Source organism: Berghia stephanieae, chromosome 15 (assembly GCF_034508935.2).
Source record: "Berghia stephanieae isolate SIO BIC M18660-M18661 chromosome 15, UCSD_Bste_1.3, whole genome shotgun sequence".
NCBI classification, from domain to species: Eukaryota; Metazoa; Mollusca; class Gastropoda; order Nudibranchia; family Aeolidiidae; genus Berghia; species Berghia stephanieae.
Window position 1 is genome coordinate 20,007,866 of NC_088374.1, and position 15,000 is coordinate 20,022,865.

The following is a 15,000-nucleotide window of genomic DNA, read 5'->3' on the forward strand; positions in this document are numbered from 1 at the left end:
TAAGACCAGGAACTCATTTTAACCTGAGTACGGTAAAAAAACATGTGAGAAAAGAGTATTTGTCTACGACTCAACTATGCGCCGGCTGAGGCTCGAATCCAGAACCAATTAATATTTAATACAATTTTTTTAAAATGACCTTTATATAGCGCAATATCCACTAAGTGTGCTCAAAGCGCTTTACAAGTGGTCCCTGGTCATCAGCAAAATTTAACATGTAGGACAGGACATGACGCCTGTTAGGGGATATTACACATGAATGAGTACGGTGAGAGAATGTGAGTAAAGAGCCTTTTCCAATAACTTAATTATCCGCCGAGCGCGAGTCTCTAACCCAGGAGCTTCCGATCTAAAAGCAAGTGTCATACCACTAGACCACACAGCCGCACAAATCTTCATGGAAACCCTGGATATAGCGTCGGTTTGAGAGTACTTCCATTACAAAAATGTCGCACAAATCTTCATGGAAACCCTGGATATAGCGTCGGTTTGAGAGTACTTCCATTAGAAAAATGTCGCACCAATCTTCATGGAAACCCTGGATATAGCGTCGGTTTGAGAGTACTTCCATTACAAAAATGTCGCACAAAATCTTCATGGAAACCCTGGATATTATCGTCGGTTTGAGAGTACTTCCATTACAAAAATGTCGCACAAATCTTAATGGAAACCCTAGGTATATCGTCGGTTTGAGAGTACTTCCATTACAAAAATGTCGCACAAATCTTCATGGAAACCCTGGATATAGCGTCGGTTTGAGAGTACTTCCATTAGAAAAATGTCGCACAAATCTTCATGGAAACCCTGGATATATCGTCGGTTTGAGAGTACTTCCATTACAAAAATGTCGCACAAATCTTCATGGAAACCCTGGATATAGCGTCGGTTTGAGAGTACTTCCATTAGAAAAATGTCGCACAAATCTTCATGGAAACCCTGGATATATCGTCGGTTTGAGAGTACTTCCATTACAAAAATGTCACAAAAATATTTATATATTTTTATTATACATAATCAGAAAGAGAGAGCGTGTCAAATCTTACCTTTCAATTCCCAGTATTTGCATGTTCGTTTTGTGATTTCGTTCTCACATAAATTTTATTATTTGGCTACAACAAACACAAATCTGGCTTCAGCCTTTCCTGTTCCAGTCTTAATTCTTTGACAGGTTTTGAAACTGAAAGTGAAACTGTTAGGTCTAATTAATGTGACTTCGAGTTTGATATTTCTTTGGTGTTTTACAAGTCATAGTGGTCAACACCAGGTAAGCCAGCCTTTTGTTTATTCTTGAATTTACACGTGTAATATTTCACTATTATGAGTATGTGTAACGAAAATCCCTATTTTGAAAGGTTTGGCAAATTTTCGAAGAATTTGGCAAGTTTTTGTCACATATTTGGCAAGTTGTCCTGAAAAAAACTGGCAACCCTGACACTTACCCAATTCATGGTTGAAAGTGAAGAAAACAGCCGTAAAGAGTAGGAGATATGAAGTAATCTGAACCATCTCGAGTCCTGATTCAATTCGGATGTACGCGTCTGTTCTCAAAAATATTAATTGGATTAATATCAATCTCTCTCGCGTTATCTATTTAATGGTAGCAGTCGGAGTACAGTCTCATTCAAGTAAGCAGAACCCTTCATCTGTGTGGCTGTCAATAGTCTGATTTCGTACGAGAGTATCATAATAGTCGATATTCGATAAACTGAACCATTCTGAGTCCTGATTCAATGTGTATCTGTGTGTCTTTCTCAAAAATAATCATTGAATGAATCTCTCTCTTTCTCTCTGTCACTCTCTCTCTGTGTCTCTCTCTCTCTCTCTCTCTCTCTCTGTGTGTCTCTCTCTTTCTCTCTCTCTCTCTCTCTCTCTCTCTCTCTCTCTCTCTTTCTCTCTATCGTTATCTATTTAATATTAGCAATCGGATTACAATCTCTTTTACATAATAAAAACCCTTCATTTTTATGGATGCCAATAGTCTGATTACGTACAAGTGTATCACAATAGCCCAAATCCGTCGATTTTATTGATTTTGTTGCAGTCTGATAGAGATTCTGATGAATATCTCTTGTTAACTCCCAATGTTAACAGTCGGATTACGATGGCATTCCATTAAGCAGAACCCTTCGTGTATGTGGATCTCCATAGTCTGATTTCGTACGAGGGAATCGTAATAGTCCATTAACGACGATGGGTTGTTGTCCGAAGAAGAGTTAAAATAAATAGCTGTCATTATTTTCTAAATGTTAGCTGTCAGATTACAGCCATATTTTGTTAAGCAGAACCCGTTATTTCTCTGGATGTCAAATGTCTGATTTCGAACGAGAGTATCATAATAGTCCATATTCGACGACTGAAGAAGTGTTTTGAGCCAAAAGTGTTACTATTGGTTAGTGACCCATTGTAAAGCGCTTTGAGCACGTTTAGTGGATATATGATAAACTGAACTACCTTGATTCCGTGTTCAATGTGTGTGTGTGTGTTTGTGTGCGTGTGTGTCTTTTCTTTAAAATATTATTTGGATATACATACATATATATATATATATATATATATATATATATATATATATATATATATATATATATATATATAATATATATATATATATATATATATAATATATATATATATATATATATATATATATTATATATATATATATATATATATATATATCGTTATCAATTCATCGGTAGCCGTGTGATTACAGTCTTACTCCATTAGGCAGAACCCTTCACATTTATGGATGTCACTTGTCTGGTTTCGTTAGAAGATTCCATTGTTTTTTGTTGCAGACTGATGAAGAGTTCCGATGAATATATTTTATTACCTCCCCCGATGTTAACGGTTGAATTACAATCACAATCTATTGCGCAGAACCCTTCATTTTTGTTCATTTCAATTGTCTGACTTCGTACCAGAGTATCATTATAGTCCGTATAGGATCATCTTATTGTTGGTGTTTATGACTGAAGTATTTTTGAGAAAAAAAGTGTTACTGTTGGTTAAAGAAACATTGTAAAGCGCTTTGAGCACGTTTAGTGGAAATTGCTCTATATAAAAGCTTTTTAAATGACAACACACCGAGAAACGACGTTTTGCCTAATTAGAATTTAAGTTTGTATTTTATATATACATATATATTTATATATATATATATATATATATATATATATATATATATATATATATATATATATATATATATTTATTTATTACAAATATGCGTATGCGTCAATTCTCCAAGAAGATAATAAATGGATATATATGTTTTATCTCTCTCTCTCTATCTCTCTCTCTTTCTTCCTCTCTCTCTCTCTCTCTCTCTCTCTCTCTCTCTCTCTCTCTCTCTCTCTCTCTCTCTCTCTCTCTCTCACTCACTCTCCATCTAACTATCTATCTATCAATTTATCTCTCTCATTGTCTGCCTCCTTAATGTCTAATTCATATAACCATAACTATTCATTTTTATAGATGTCAATAGTACAATTTAATACATAGAAATATAATGGTTCATATTTGAAGATGGTATTGTCGATTTTCCTGACAGAAGAAGCAAAGAGCCCCTGTCCATTAAGCCATTTGGCCATTGGAACCGGTTTTTATAACGGTTTCTATAGCATGAAACGGACAACAGCTATCATTTGGATAGGATTCTAGTCTAGTCTATCGCAAAGTACTTTCCGCCAAATCTAACAGACTCAGCGGCGCATATTTGAGTAATCAAAAGATACACTTTACTCAAATTCTGTCACCATATGCAGGTGGAAAATGAGTAACTGGTGTTGTCTCTCTCCGAATTGAATAGTTGTATTATCGTCTAACAGACGTTATGTCTCGTGAATTGTTACTGTTTTCTTTTTTTCAGGAAACCCATGTAAAGGCCTTTGAACACTTTTAGTAAATATTCCGTATACAAAATCCCAAGTGTATTTTTCAACCCGAATGAACGCATTGGTGTAGGTCATTTTCTACGTTTATCATTTAATTTTGTATAATGTATATATATGTATATATATATATATATATATATATATATATATATATATATATATATATTTATATATATATATATATATATATATATATATATATATATATATATATATACATATGGTATTTAAAGCATGTTTGTAGTGTTCCTGTTGTTGGCTGAACAAAAGTATTGTGCCCGAAAGCCCGGGTATTCATTTTATATCCACCAACCCAGATTTGCGCCGTGCAGAGCGGACCTAAGTCGTGTAGCAGACCAGAGAAAGGCAAATATTCACAAAGTGTTTGCTGAGCTGATGGCAAAGCATTCTAACCTTTTTTTTTCTTTCTTTAAAATTGGATTTCGACTTGAGACATTCTCTAAAGGAAACAATCATTGGTAGACAAAGGATGTAGGCGCATGTTGGGCATCAACTGGACAAACCATGTTATGTCAAATTGAGAGGTTTACAGAACAAGACATGACGCTTGTTAGGCAATATTACATTTTTATCCCGACATGGACATCGCTGAAAATAGCCAGGTATTCATTTTGCACCTGAGTTCGGTGAGAGAATGTGAGTAAATAGTCTTTTCCAAGGACAGAGACATGCCCCGAGAGGAGGCTCGAAGCCAGGACATTCCTATCCAAAAAGCGAGTGCCATACCACAAGACCACATAAGCGCACAGAATCATAGGACCACAAATTATGACAAGACCACTGAACTCCCACCTGTCTATATTCAAAAGAATGTTTGGTCATGTATCTTATTATGCTATATTAGCAGAGCTCCTAATGGAGTAAACTGAAGCTATGACGATCTATACAAGATGCGAACTCGGGTAGCTGTATTCTGGACATAATCATGAAGACATAGACGTCTGGAGTCCAGGATGGCGGAGGACATACGAGCACCGGTTTGGATTTCCATTAGTCACCTATTAAGTTGGGCCGTTCAAGGCGCCCGCTTATGGGCGCCGCATACGGGATGGTCTAGTTGTAAGAGAGTAAGCTTATGCAAGAAATTTACGCAAGAATTTTGATAAAAACATGACAATAAAACATGCAAATATTAGAAAGAACCATGGGGGTAGCTGCAGGAGATTGCATTTATTCTCTATTCTCACAGATCGATGCTATTTTTGGTTCTTATTCATAAAATGCGGCCATTTATCAAAATACGTTAATTTCATAAGAGGCGGAGTTTGATAGTTCAGGCCTGTAAATTCTCAGCCATTTGGCTGATTTCAGACTTTTGCATGATTTTCCTGAAACAGACTTTTAATCTCAGCCTTGATACCTATTTTTGTTATTTTGAACGCAAAACAAACGAATCCCCCCCCCCCCCCCCCCCCACCCCGTTTAGTTCTCATCTTATTTCGTTTTATTTTCTCTCTATTGTTCTTTATTAAAATATATTGCCATACGTCATATCGGGAAAACCCGAAAATAAGATAATTTCGTTCCCTGGACTTTACCGTTCGTGATCTCGTGCTGAACCACGGAAGCTGATCTACTGGTCTGAAATCAGCTAATATTTTATTATAGTTATAGAGTGGCTGATTTCGCTGGGATTTCAGCCACTGTGACATCACCAGGCCATAACCCGACTCGGCCAAGGTTGCGCATTGAATCATGGGACGGTGTGAAAGTGAGCGTTGCGGTTCCGGTAAAACTTTGTTTACAAACATTTCCAAGTAATCCTGCCCAGTTTTTGACTTCATCCATCTTTGATGATCAGAATTTCATTCTAAAGGAGTAAGCTCACAACTATATCGTTCTATTATCTTACAATTTTCAAGCGTTCATACATTGATACGATCTTTATTCATTAAAATGCTTGAGACTTTCGTCGACCGCAATGCCGATATTAAGGCAATCGACGCGTCTGGATTTTATGTTACGTATTTTTTTTTTTTTTTTTTTTTTTTTTTTTTTTTGGGGGGGGGGGGGGGGGGGTGGTGGGGTCATGCGAACATATGGCAGACATTTTTCAGCCTTTTTGCAAATTGTGCATTTACAGGCCTGATAGTTATATTCTAGAAAATTATTGTTGTTTTTAATATACAAGTTGTGTTTGATTCGCTATTACATGAAAGAGGCAGGTTTTGAATATTAATTTCGAATGTCAAAAGACAGTAGGAGTGGCCAAAAAGAATTGTGGGTTAGTTTACGACAGGGTTCAAAGCGGAGTGTTTCTATTCTACATGTCATTCTTTTATTATTCTATTCGACTTGTCTATGAGCCGCACACTTTAAACATTTTGTGCTCACAATCATGTATTTGTATTTACGGACTTAGAAATATTCAACCTATTAAAAATGGTTACTTAGGGAAAATTTACTTTACGTTTGGATTGATTTTACGGATTTGGAATTTATGAAAATGATTGAACCATGACCATGCTATTTGATTTGGATTTGGAATTTATCACAACAGATAAAGCAGTAAGAAATGAAACTTGGAATCTGGATTTTTATTTGAATGTCTTGATGAAATGAATATGTTTATGTTGTATATATCGCACGCGTGAAAGAAAGAGATGAAGAGAGAGAGAGAGAGAGAGAGAGAGAGAGAGAGAGAGAGAGAGAGAATAAGTAGGAGTGAAATATCTGTTCAATGTTGCAGTTATCATATAACGTTATAACAAGTGTAACTAAATGACAAATTGCCATATTTATGGACAATAAATATCTATTATTATTATTATTATTATTATTATTATTATTATTATTATTATTATTATTATTATTATTATTATTATTATTATCATTATTATTATTATTATTATTATTATTATTATTATTATTATCATCATTATTATTATTATTATTATTATTATTATATTATTATTATTATTATTATTATTATTATTATTATTATTATTATTATTATTATTATTATTACTATTATTATTATTATTATTATTATTATTATTATTATTATTATGTTGTACATTCAATTATGATAATCGGCCCTTGAACTCTTTTGTCATTATTAACATCTACAATACAATGCAAAGGAATAATATTACCATCTATCAAAAAATCACTGTATGATCATAAGCCATTACATATGTGTGCAACTACCCCACATAGTGACGGTCAACCGGATTTACTCATTTTCCCGCCATACGCCCAAGTATCCCACTAGCGACATGGGAGTGGATCAGGAGGAGAGGATGGCAGGCATAATTCTTGATAGATAACGTAAAGGAATGGACAATAATAGATCTGGATGGATGGAGGGCCATTACTTCAAGGTCATGTCTAAGGTCTCCTCTACAAACATTTGGGTTAGAAGAATGATATTGCGCTATATAAAAGAACAACGCCACTACCACGTTATCCCATTCATCCGTCGTGTTTTATTCATCACGTTTGTTGATAAAGGCGAAACCCGAAACTTGCATTCCATCTGTTTTCGTAAATAAATTGAAGCTTACATTCAATTTCATATTGTTATTTATATTAAAGATAAAGTTTTGTTATTTTATAGTTTGTTTCTGTCATTTTATTACTTTTTCCATTTCTTTTTTAAAACATTATTTCAATATGTTTTCATGAAAGAGAATAATGTTGTTTCGTTACAAAGTTGAACTATCGAAATAAAAATAAAAATAAAAAGAATGAAAAAGATACGTGGAATCAGGCACTGACATAGAATATTTTGTGAAAAAGAAGAAAAATAAACACGCACATTTGAATGGTACCAAAAGATCCCGTCTCCTTGGCATTCCAGTAAGGAATATAGATTATTCATCAAACAAGATGTCTGATGTCAACAAGAATCACCCATGTCGTCCAATTGATTAAATTGGGGGTTAAAAATCTTGGCCAAGGAAAGAAAACGAAAGTGTCTGAAGCATGGCTCGGATCCAAGACCGTCTTGATCAAAGTACAATGACTTAACCCCTTGACCATTTCACAACCGCCCCCCCCCCATCCCGTAGTGTGAGAGAGGCAGTACAAAACAAAAAACCTATCATATATTAACACACACGTTACATTTGTGTGGGTCATTCTATATCTATTTCCGATAGTTTCCAGGAAAGACGATAAAATGGAGGTCTTTTATTTCTGGTCATTTTTATTCAGAGTTACCAATTTTCCTACTGATAAAAATAACGACAAGTATTGAAATGTAAGCTCCAATTTAGTGAAAGAAAACAGACACAGTGGACGTTTCGGGTTTCCCTTTTATCAACGAAGCATGATGAATGAAAGTCTAAGGACGAATGGGAGATCTGCGAATGGCGTAGTTAAGTTGTTTTGCTAATAAAGGGAAAACCCGAAACATCTATATTATCTATCTTCGTTTAATAAATAGGAGCTTCTATTTCTATATTTATATTTTATTCTTTTTCCTTCGAGCTTCGATCAGCAACATTTTCATTATTCTTATTCAACTAAAAAAGAAGTATGTGACGAGGGGTAACAAATGTTTTATTTCTGATTTGTGTAAGGTAATTAAATCTATAATTAATACAACTATGGTATGACATTGCATTGATTATAATTCAATCTATACTGAATACAACTATAATTTGACATTTTATTGATTATATTTTAATCTATAATGAACACAACTATGATATGACATTGCATTGATTATATTTTAATCTATACTGAATACAACTATAATTTGACATTTTATTGATTATATTTTAATTTATAATGAACACAACTATAAGATGACATCGACTTGATTATAATAGTTCAATCTATAATGACTTCAACTATGAGACGAGAAGGAGAGTTGTTTTGCACATTCCTCGAGCAAAGGGAAACAAACAAAATTCAGTGCCTGCTCATTCATTTCATAATTAAATATGGCAACTGCAATTATAAGGCGTGAATGAGGTGGCCACTAAATCCTGTAAAGGGATATCCGCGGAGAATGGTTTTTCCTGGAAAATTTAAGCTGTATACTTTACACAGCATCGTTTGCCCGGCTTTCAGTTCCACCGACCCGCTAATGGAAGACTGATCGTAAGCATCCCTGTGGTCGGCAATCAGTACTCCTGCTATTTTGTTGTTGGCAACGAGGCTGATCTCGGTCTGTCTTCTAACTTCTGTAAAGAGAATTATAAAGTTGTTTTTTTAAATTAAAAATTCCCTTTATTTTTCCCCAATCGGAAATTTGTCTTTTTGAGGTATGTTGCTATGTGGTATGAAACGGGCTTTCAGATTGGAAGGTCCTGTGTTCGAGCCTCTCTTGTTGGCTGCTTGAGAACTTCAAAACGGCTCTTAACTCACAATCTATCACGGTACTTAGGTGTAAAATGTGCACCTGTCAGTTAACAGCGTTGTCCCTGTCGGAAATTAAATTATAATAACACCTAACAGCCGTCTCTCCGTACATATTAAGCGTTGCATTTAATCAGGGAACCCCTGTAAAGCGCTTTGAATAGTGGATATGGCTCTTTATATAAGCTATCAACCTTTATGAAAGCTCAATATTTTTTTAAGTGCCAAAATTATAATAAGATTATTACTGTATTCTGGTAGATTCTTAGTCAAGGCAAAAACAGTGAATGCGTACAATGTCAGATATATAATAAGATACTTACTTCCTTCCGGCAGATTCTGAGTCAAGGCAAAAACATTGAATGCGTACAATCCTTCAACTGGAGCCGTGTAGACGCCTGTATCCTTGTTGTAATCATTTCCAATGTTATGATTAACATTCTGGAATTTTAGGACTTGTCCTTGGCTAATCGTAATGCCGCTGTATTGAAGTTGTCCTGCTAGGAAAGAAGAGCTGGTGTTTTCTGGTTTGAAGTAGGATATAGAAAATAATTTGTGTGATTTTTAGTGATCTGATGTGACGAGAGTTAGGATGGTGGTGGTGATAGTCTTGTTGATGATGATACTGATGATGATGATGATGATGATGATGATGATGATGATGATGATGATGATGATGATGATGATGATGATGAGGACGACGTCATTTTTCTCTTAAATATGATTGCAATATACGCCAGTTGATAAGAAACTTTCATTGTGTGATTTAGATCTATGTTTTAAATTATTATAAAGAAAAAAAATATAGAAAAAAAGAGTTTTATATCGCGCAGTATCCACTAAACGTGCCCAAAGCGCTTTACAGAGGATACCTGACCAACAGCAACACGTAACAAGTGAATTGAGACATGACGCCTTTTGGGCGATATTACAATTTTCTCCGACAGAGACAACTCTGTTAACAGCCAGGCACTCATTTTACACCTAATTATTGTGAGAAAATGTGGGTAAAGAATATTTTCCAAGTACTCAAGTTTGCTTCGAGCGAGGCTCGAACCCAGGACATTCTGATCATGCTTTGAATCTTATAATTTCTGACCACATGACATGTGAAAATATCCAGCCAGCGTGAAGAATAAAAATTACCGATTTTCTTTATTTAGAACCAAGCTGCTCGTTGCTGGGCGACGTGACATCAGACTATCGAATCCAATACGCTTCAACAGTCATGACGTCACTTCCCTCGTAATGACGCATGATAACTTAGTAACTGGCTCTAAACTATCTGAACAATGCCGGACGCCCTTATGAAATATTTATCCGACGAGCATAAACGCGTATCCAGAGGAGAAAAACATTATAAATATGGTCTTGTTTTCACTTTTACACATTATGATTACAAGATATAGGAAAAGTTCTAGCCGACTTGAAGTTTAAAAAAAGGATTTTCTTTGTTTAGAACCACGATGGCCGCCGTTGCTGGGCGACGTGACATCAGACTAATGAATTCAATAGAAGCTTTGAAGCTCAAACCATTTCCATCCTGGAGTATGACAAAGCAACACACAGAACTATGTGTATCTTTAAACTTAAACTTGAGCTTTTATATAGCGCAATACCCACTAAACGTGCTCAAAGCGCTTTACAACAAGCGATTTCCCTGGCCAACAGCAACACATAACATGTAGGACGAGACATGACGACTGTCAGGCGATATTACATTTTTTTGGGACAGAGAAAACGCTGTTAACGGCCAGGTACTCATTTTACACCTGAGTACGGTGAGAGAATGTGAGTAAAGAGCCTTCTCCAAGGACTCAACTATGTGCTGAGCGAGGCTCGAACACAGGACCTTCCGATCCGAAAGCGAGTGTCATACCACTAGAGCACATGGCCGCACGTTAACGTTATAGTCTTGTTAATGCAGGTTAGTGAAAATTCCCCATACACATTATTGGCAAAAAGCAATAACAAAGACTAGAATGATGACGTCTACTTCATTTTATCTATAGATATAACAAAGAAGACATCACTCAGGTCTTTGTAATTGCTTTTTGCCATCCACAATTGTAAGCACTTCTCACTAAACTGTATTAACCAGACTAAAAAAGTTTATGGTTGTGATTGTTTATCCGTTTTATTTCCGGATGGCAATGTTGTGAGCTCCTTAGCCAAGCGCATCCAATCCATAGTCTGGTTGATCGTAGCTATCGTAGGACCGGCAGTTTGACGTCATTTTTTTTTTGGTGTAACGTTTAGTTAGTTGTCGTTAGTAAAGCTCAAGGAAAAATTTGTTTCATTGGTTGAACTATTGTATACAACTCACGATTTGTTTTCTTTTGTGACCAACGACTGGCCAAATACAAATAATGTCGTCAAAATGCCAGCCTTTTTGGGTTTCAAGGTCAGGCTATACTTCATTGATGACTACGGTGTCAGGCTATAAGTTAACGATGGCTACGGTGTCAGGCTCTAAGTTAACGATGGCTACGGTGTCAGGCTATAAGTTAACGATGGCAACGGTGTAAGGCTATAAGTTAACGATGGCTACGGTGTCAGGCTATAAGTTAATGATAGCAACGGTGTCAAGCTATAAGTTAACGATGGCTACGGTGTCAGGCTATAAGTTAACGATGGCTACGGTGTCAGGCTATAAGTTAACGATGGCAACGGTGTAAGGCTATAAGTTAACGATGGCTACGGTGTCAGGCTATAAGTTAACGATAGCAACGGTGTCAAGCTATAAGTTAACGATGGCTACGGCGTCAGGCTATAAGTTAACGATGGCAACGGTGTCAGGCTATAAGTTAACGATGGCTACGGTGTCAGGCTATAAGTTAACGATGGCTACGGTGTCAGGCTATAAGTTAACTATGGCTACGGTGTCAGGCTATAAGTTAACGATGGCTACGGTGTCAGGCTATAAGTTAACGATGGCTACGGTGTCAGGCTATAAGTTAACGATGGCAACGGTGTCAGGCTATAAGTTAACGATGGCTACGGTGTCAGGCTATAAGTTAACGATGGCTACGGTGTCAGGCTATAAGTTAACGATGGCTACGGTGTCAGGCTATAAGTTAACGATGGCTACGGTGTCAGGGATAAGTTACCGATGGCTACGGTGTCGGGCTTTAAATTAACGATGGCTAAGGTGTCAGGCCACACGTTAACGATGACTACGGTACCAGGCTATAAGTTAACGATGGCTACGGATTAATTGAAATTAGTGAGTACTACTCATAAAAAGAGTGTGTAAAACAATAATTAACCAAAGCAATCACTTCAACAAGCAACGGAATACAACTCACGATGGGAAGATAGCTGGTTGATGTAGACTTCTTGTTTCTCTAGTTCTTTCTCCTGCATGACGAGTTTGGTATTCAACTCTGTGATAATGGAATTCTGTTGATCAACCACAGTTTCAAAGGCATTCATTCTTTCCATCAGATTCCTTATCACTTGGACATTGTGATCTGGAACGAATGAAGATATGTTTATATATATATATATATATATATATATATATATATATATATATATATATATATATATATATATATAAATATATACATATATATGTGTGAATATATAAATATATATATATATATATATATATATATATATATATATATATATATATATATATGTATATAAAGAGAGAGAGAAAGAGCGAGAGATAGAGAGAGAGAGATGAGTAGAGAGAGAGAGAGAGCGAGAGATAGAGATAGAGAGAGAGAGAGAGAGAGAGAGAGAGAGAGAGAGAGAGAGAGAGAGAGAGAGAGAGAGGAAGAGAGAGATACACCAGCCTAAGACGCTCAAAATATTGCCGTCAGGAAGTATAAGACCGTTACCGCACTTCAACTTTTATTTAATCAACTAAAAAATTGAGTTGAAGGGATTGATTTTAACCAACGAAAATAAGAAGACGCTACTGCACTACTTCAACACAATTTTTTAATCGTGAAATTTTGTGCCGAGTAACACAAACTGGCTTCAACTCAACTGTTGGTCAATCCTTTTGTGCTAGTGAAAAATAGAGGAAGTCACCGCACCACAACTAGATAGATGAGTTGACACGAGTCGACTACACAGTGTTCCGTGTCTAAACATAATAAAGAGGTCTGACTTTTTACTGTACCTTCTAGTACATACAGAGTGGTGTGACTTTTTACTGTTCCTTCTAGTACATACAGAGTGGTCTGACTTTTTACTGTTCCTTGTAGTACATACAGAGTCGTGTGACTTTTTACTGTTCCTTGTAGTACATACAGAGTGGTCTGACTTTTTACTGTTCCTTGTAGTACATATAAAGTGGTCTGACTTTTTACTGTTCCTTCTTGTACATACAGAGTAGTCTGACTTTTTACTGTTCCTTGTTGTACATACAGAGTGGTCTGACTTTTTACTGTTCCTTGTAGTACATACAAAGTGGTCTAACTTTTTACTGTTCCTTGTAGTACATACAGAGTGGTCTGACTTTTTACTGTTCCTTCTTGTACATACAGAGTGGTCTGACTTTTTACTGTTCCTTGTAATACACACCGAGTGGTCTGACTTTTTACTGTTCCTTCTAGTACATACAGAGTGGTCTGACTTTTTACTGTTCCTTCTAGTACATACAGAGAGGTCTATAGATAGTATGTACTTGGCTAAGTCGCTCACAACATTGCCACCCGGATGTATAACTGGCCAACACACAAACTGTGTGTAACCTTGAAGGTTTATAGTATGGTTAATACAGTTTAGTGAGAAGTACGCATAAGCGCGGATGGCAAAAACAATAACAAAGGCCTGATTGATGTCATCTTCGATCTATCTATAGATAGTTCGAAGATGAAGTCACTCGGTTCTTTGTTATTATTTTTTGCCATCCGCGTTTATGAGTAATGCTCACTGAACCCGACTATAAACATTCATGGATACACACAGTTTTGTGTGTTGGTCCGGTAAACTTCCGGATGGCAATGTTATGAGCTTCTTAGCCAAGCGCATACTATCTATATTTTTTTAAAGCAAGAGACAATATGAATGTCGATGCAAACTAGACGGAAAAACCTTTTTCATTGATTGAGAACAAACCTCTCCTCTCCGGGGTGATATACACTTCCTGATCAGGGTTGCCAGTTTTTTTTCAGGACAACTTGCCAAATATGTCACAAAAACTTGCCAAATGCTTCGAAAACTTGCCAAACCTTTCAAAATAGGGATTTTCGTCACACATACTCATAATAGTGAAATATTACACGTGTAAATTCAAGAATAAACAAAAGGCTGGCTTACCTGGTGTTGACCACTATGACTTATAAAACACCAAAGACATATCAAACTCGAAGCGACATTAATTAGACCTATCAGTTTCACTTTCAGTTTCAAAACCTGTCAAAGAATTAAGACTGGAACCGGAAAGGCTGAAGCCAGATTTGTGTTTGTTGTAGCCAAATAATAAAATTTATGTGACAACGAAATCACAAAACGAACATGCAAATACTGGGAATTGAAAGGTAAGATTTGACACGCTCTTTCTTTCTAATTATGTATAATAAAAATATATAAATATTATATTAATTTTCTCTGTCCCAAAAAATGCCAAAAAAGTGCCAACTTGCCAACCGATTTGCTTTCCTGCTAACCACAAACAAAAAGTGCCAAATTTGGACAATTTGGCAGTAAAAATGCCAAACTGGCAACCCTGTTCCTGATACTTGTATGCTGGAAAGTAATCAGCGGTCCCACTGATTGTAGTAGAAGGTCAAAACTTTATTGGCTCATTGTA

At 36.0% G+C, this 15,000-nt stretch overlaps 2 protein-coding genes across 2 annotated transcripts in view; both read right to left on the bottom strand.

The window, feature by feature from the left end:
• The window catches only part of LOC144960637 (uncharacterized), a 20,170-nt gene extending 18,582 nt beyond the window's left edge, over positions 1-1,588 (bottom strand). Inside the window, exon 1 of the mRNA XM_078893875.1 lies at positions 1,440-1,588. Within this exon, the coding sequence (XP_078750001.1) occupies positions 1,440-1,506 (67 nt within the window). The 5' untranslated portion in view covers positions 1,507-1,588. The remainder of the gene's footprint in view (positions 1-1,439) is intronic.
• Positions 1,589-8,402: 6,814 nt separating this feature from the next.
• Positions 8,403-15,000, bottom strand: part of LOC144960638 (uncharacterized) — a 13,521-nt gene continuing 6,923 nt past the window's right edge. The window contains exons 4-6 of the mRNA XM_078893876.1: positions 12,536-12,700; positions 9,551-9,751; positions 8,403-9,052 (exon numbers count right to left, since the gene is read on the bottom strand). Of these exons, the coding sequence (XP_078750002.1) occupies positions 8,823-9,052; positions 9,551-9,751; positions 12,536-12,700 (596 nt within the window). The 3' untranslated portion in view covers positions 8,403-8,822. The remainder of the gene's footprint in view (positions 9,053-9,550; positions 9,752-12,535; positions 12,701-15,000) is intronic.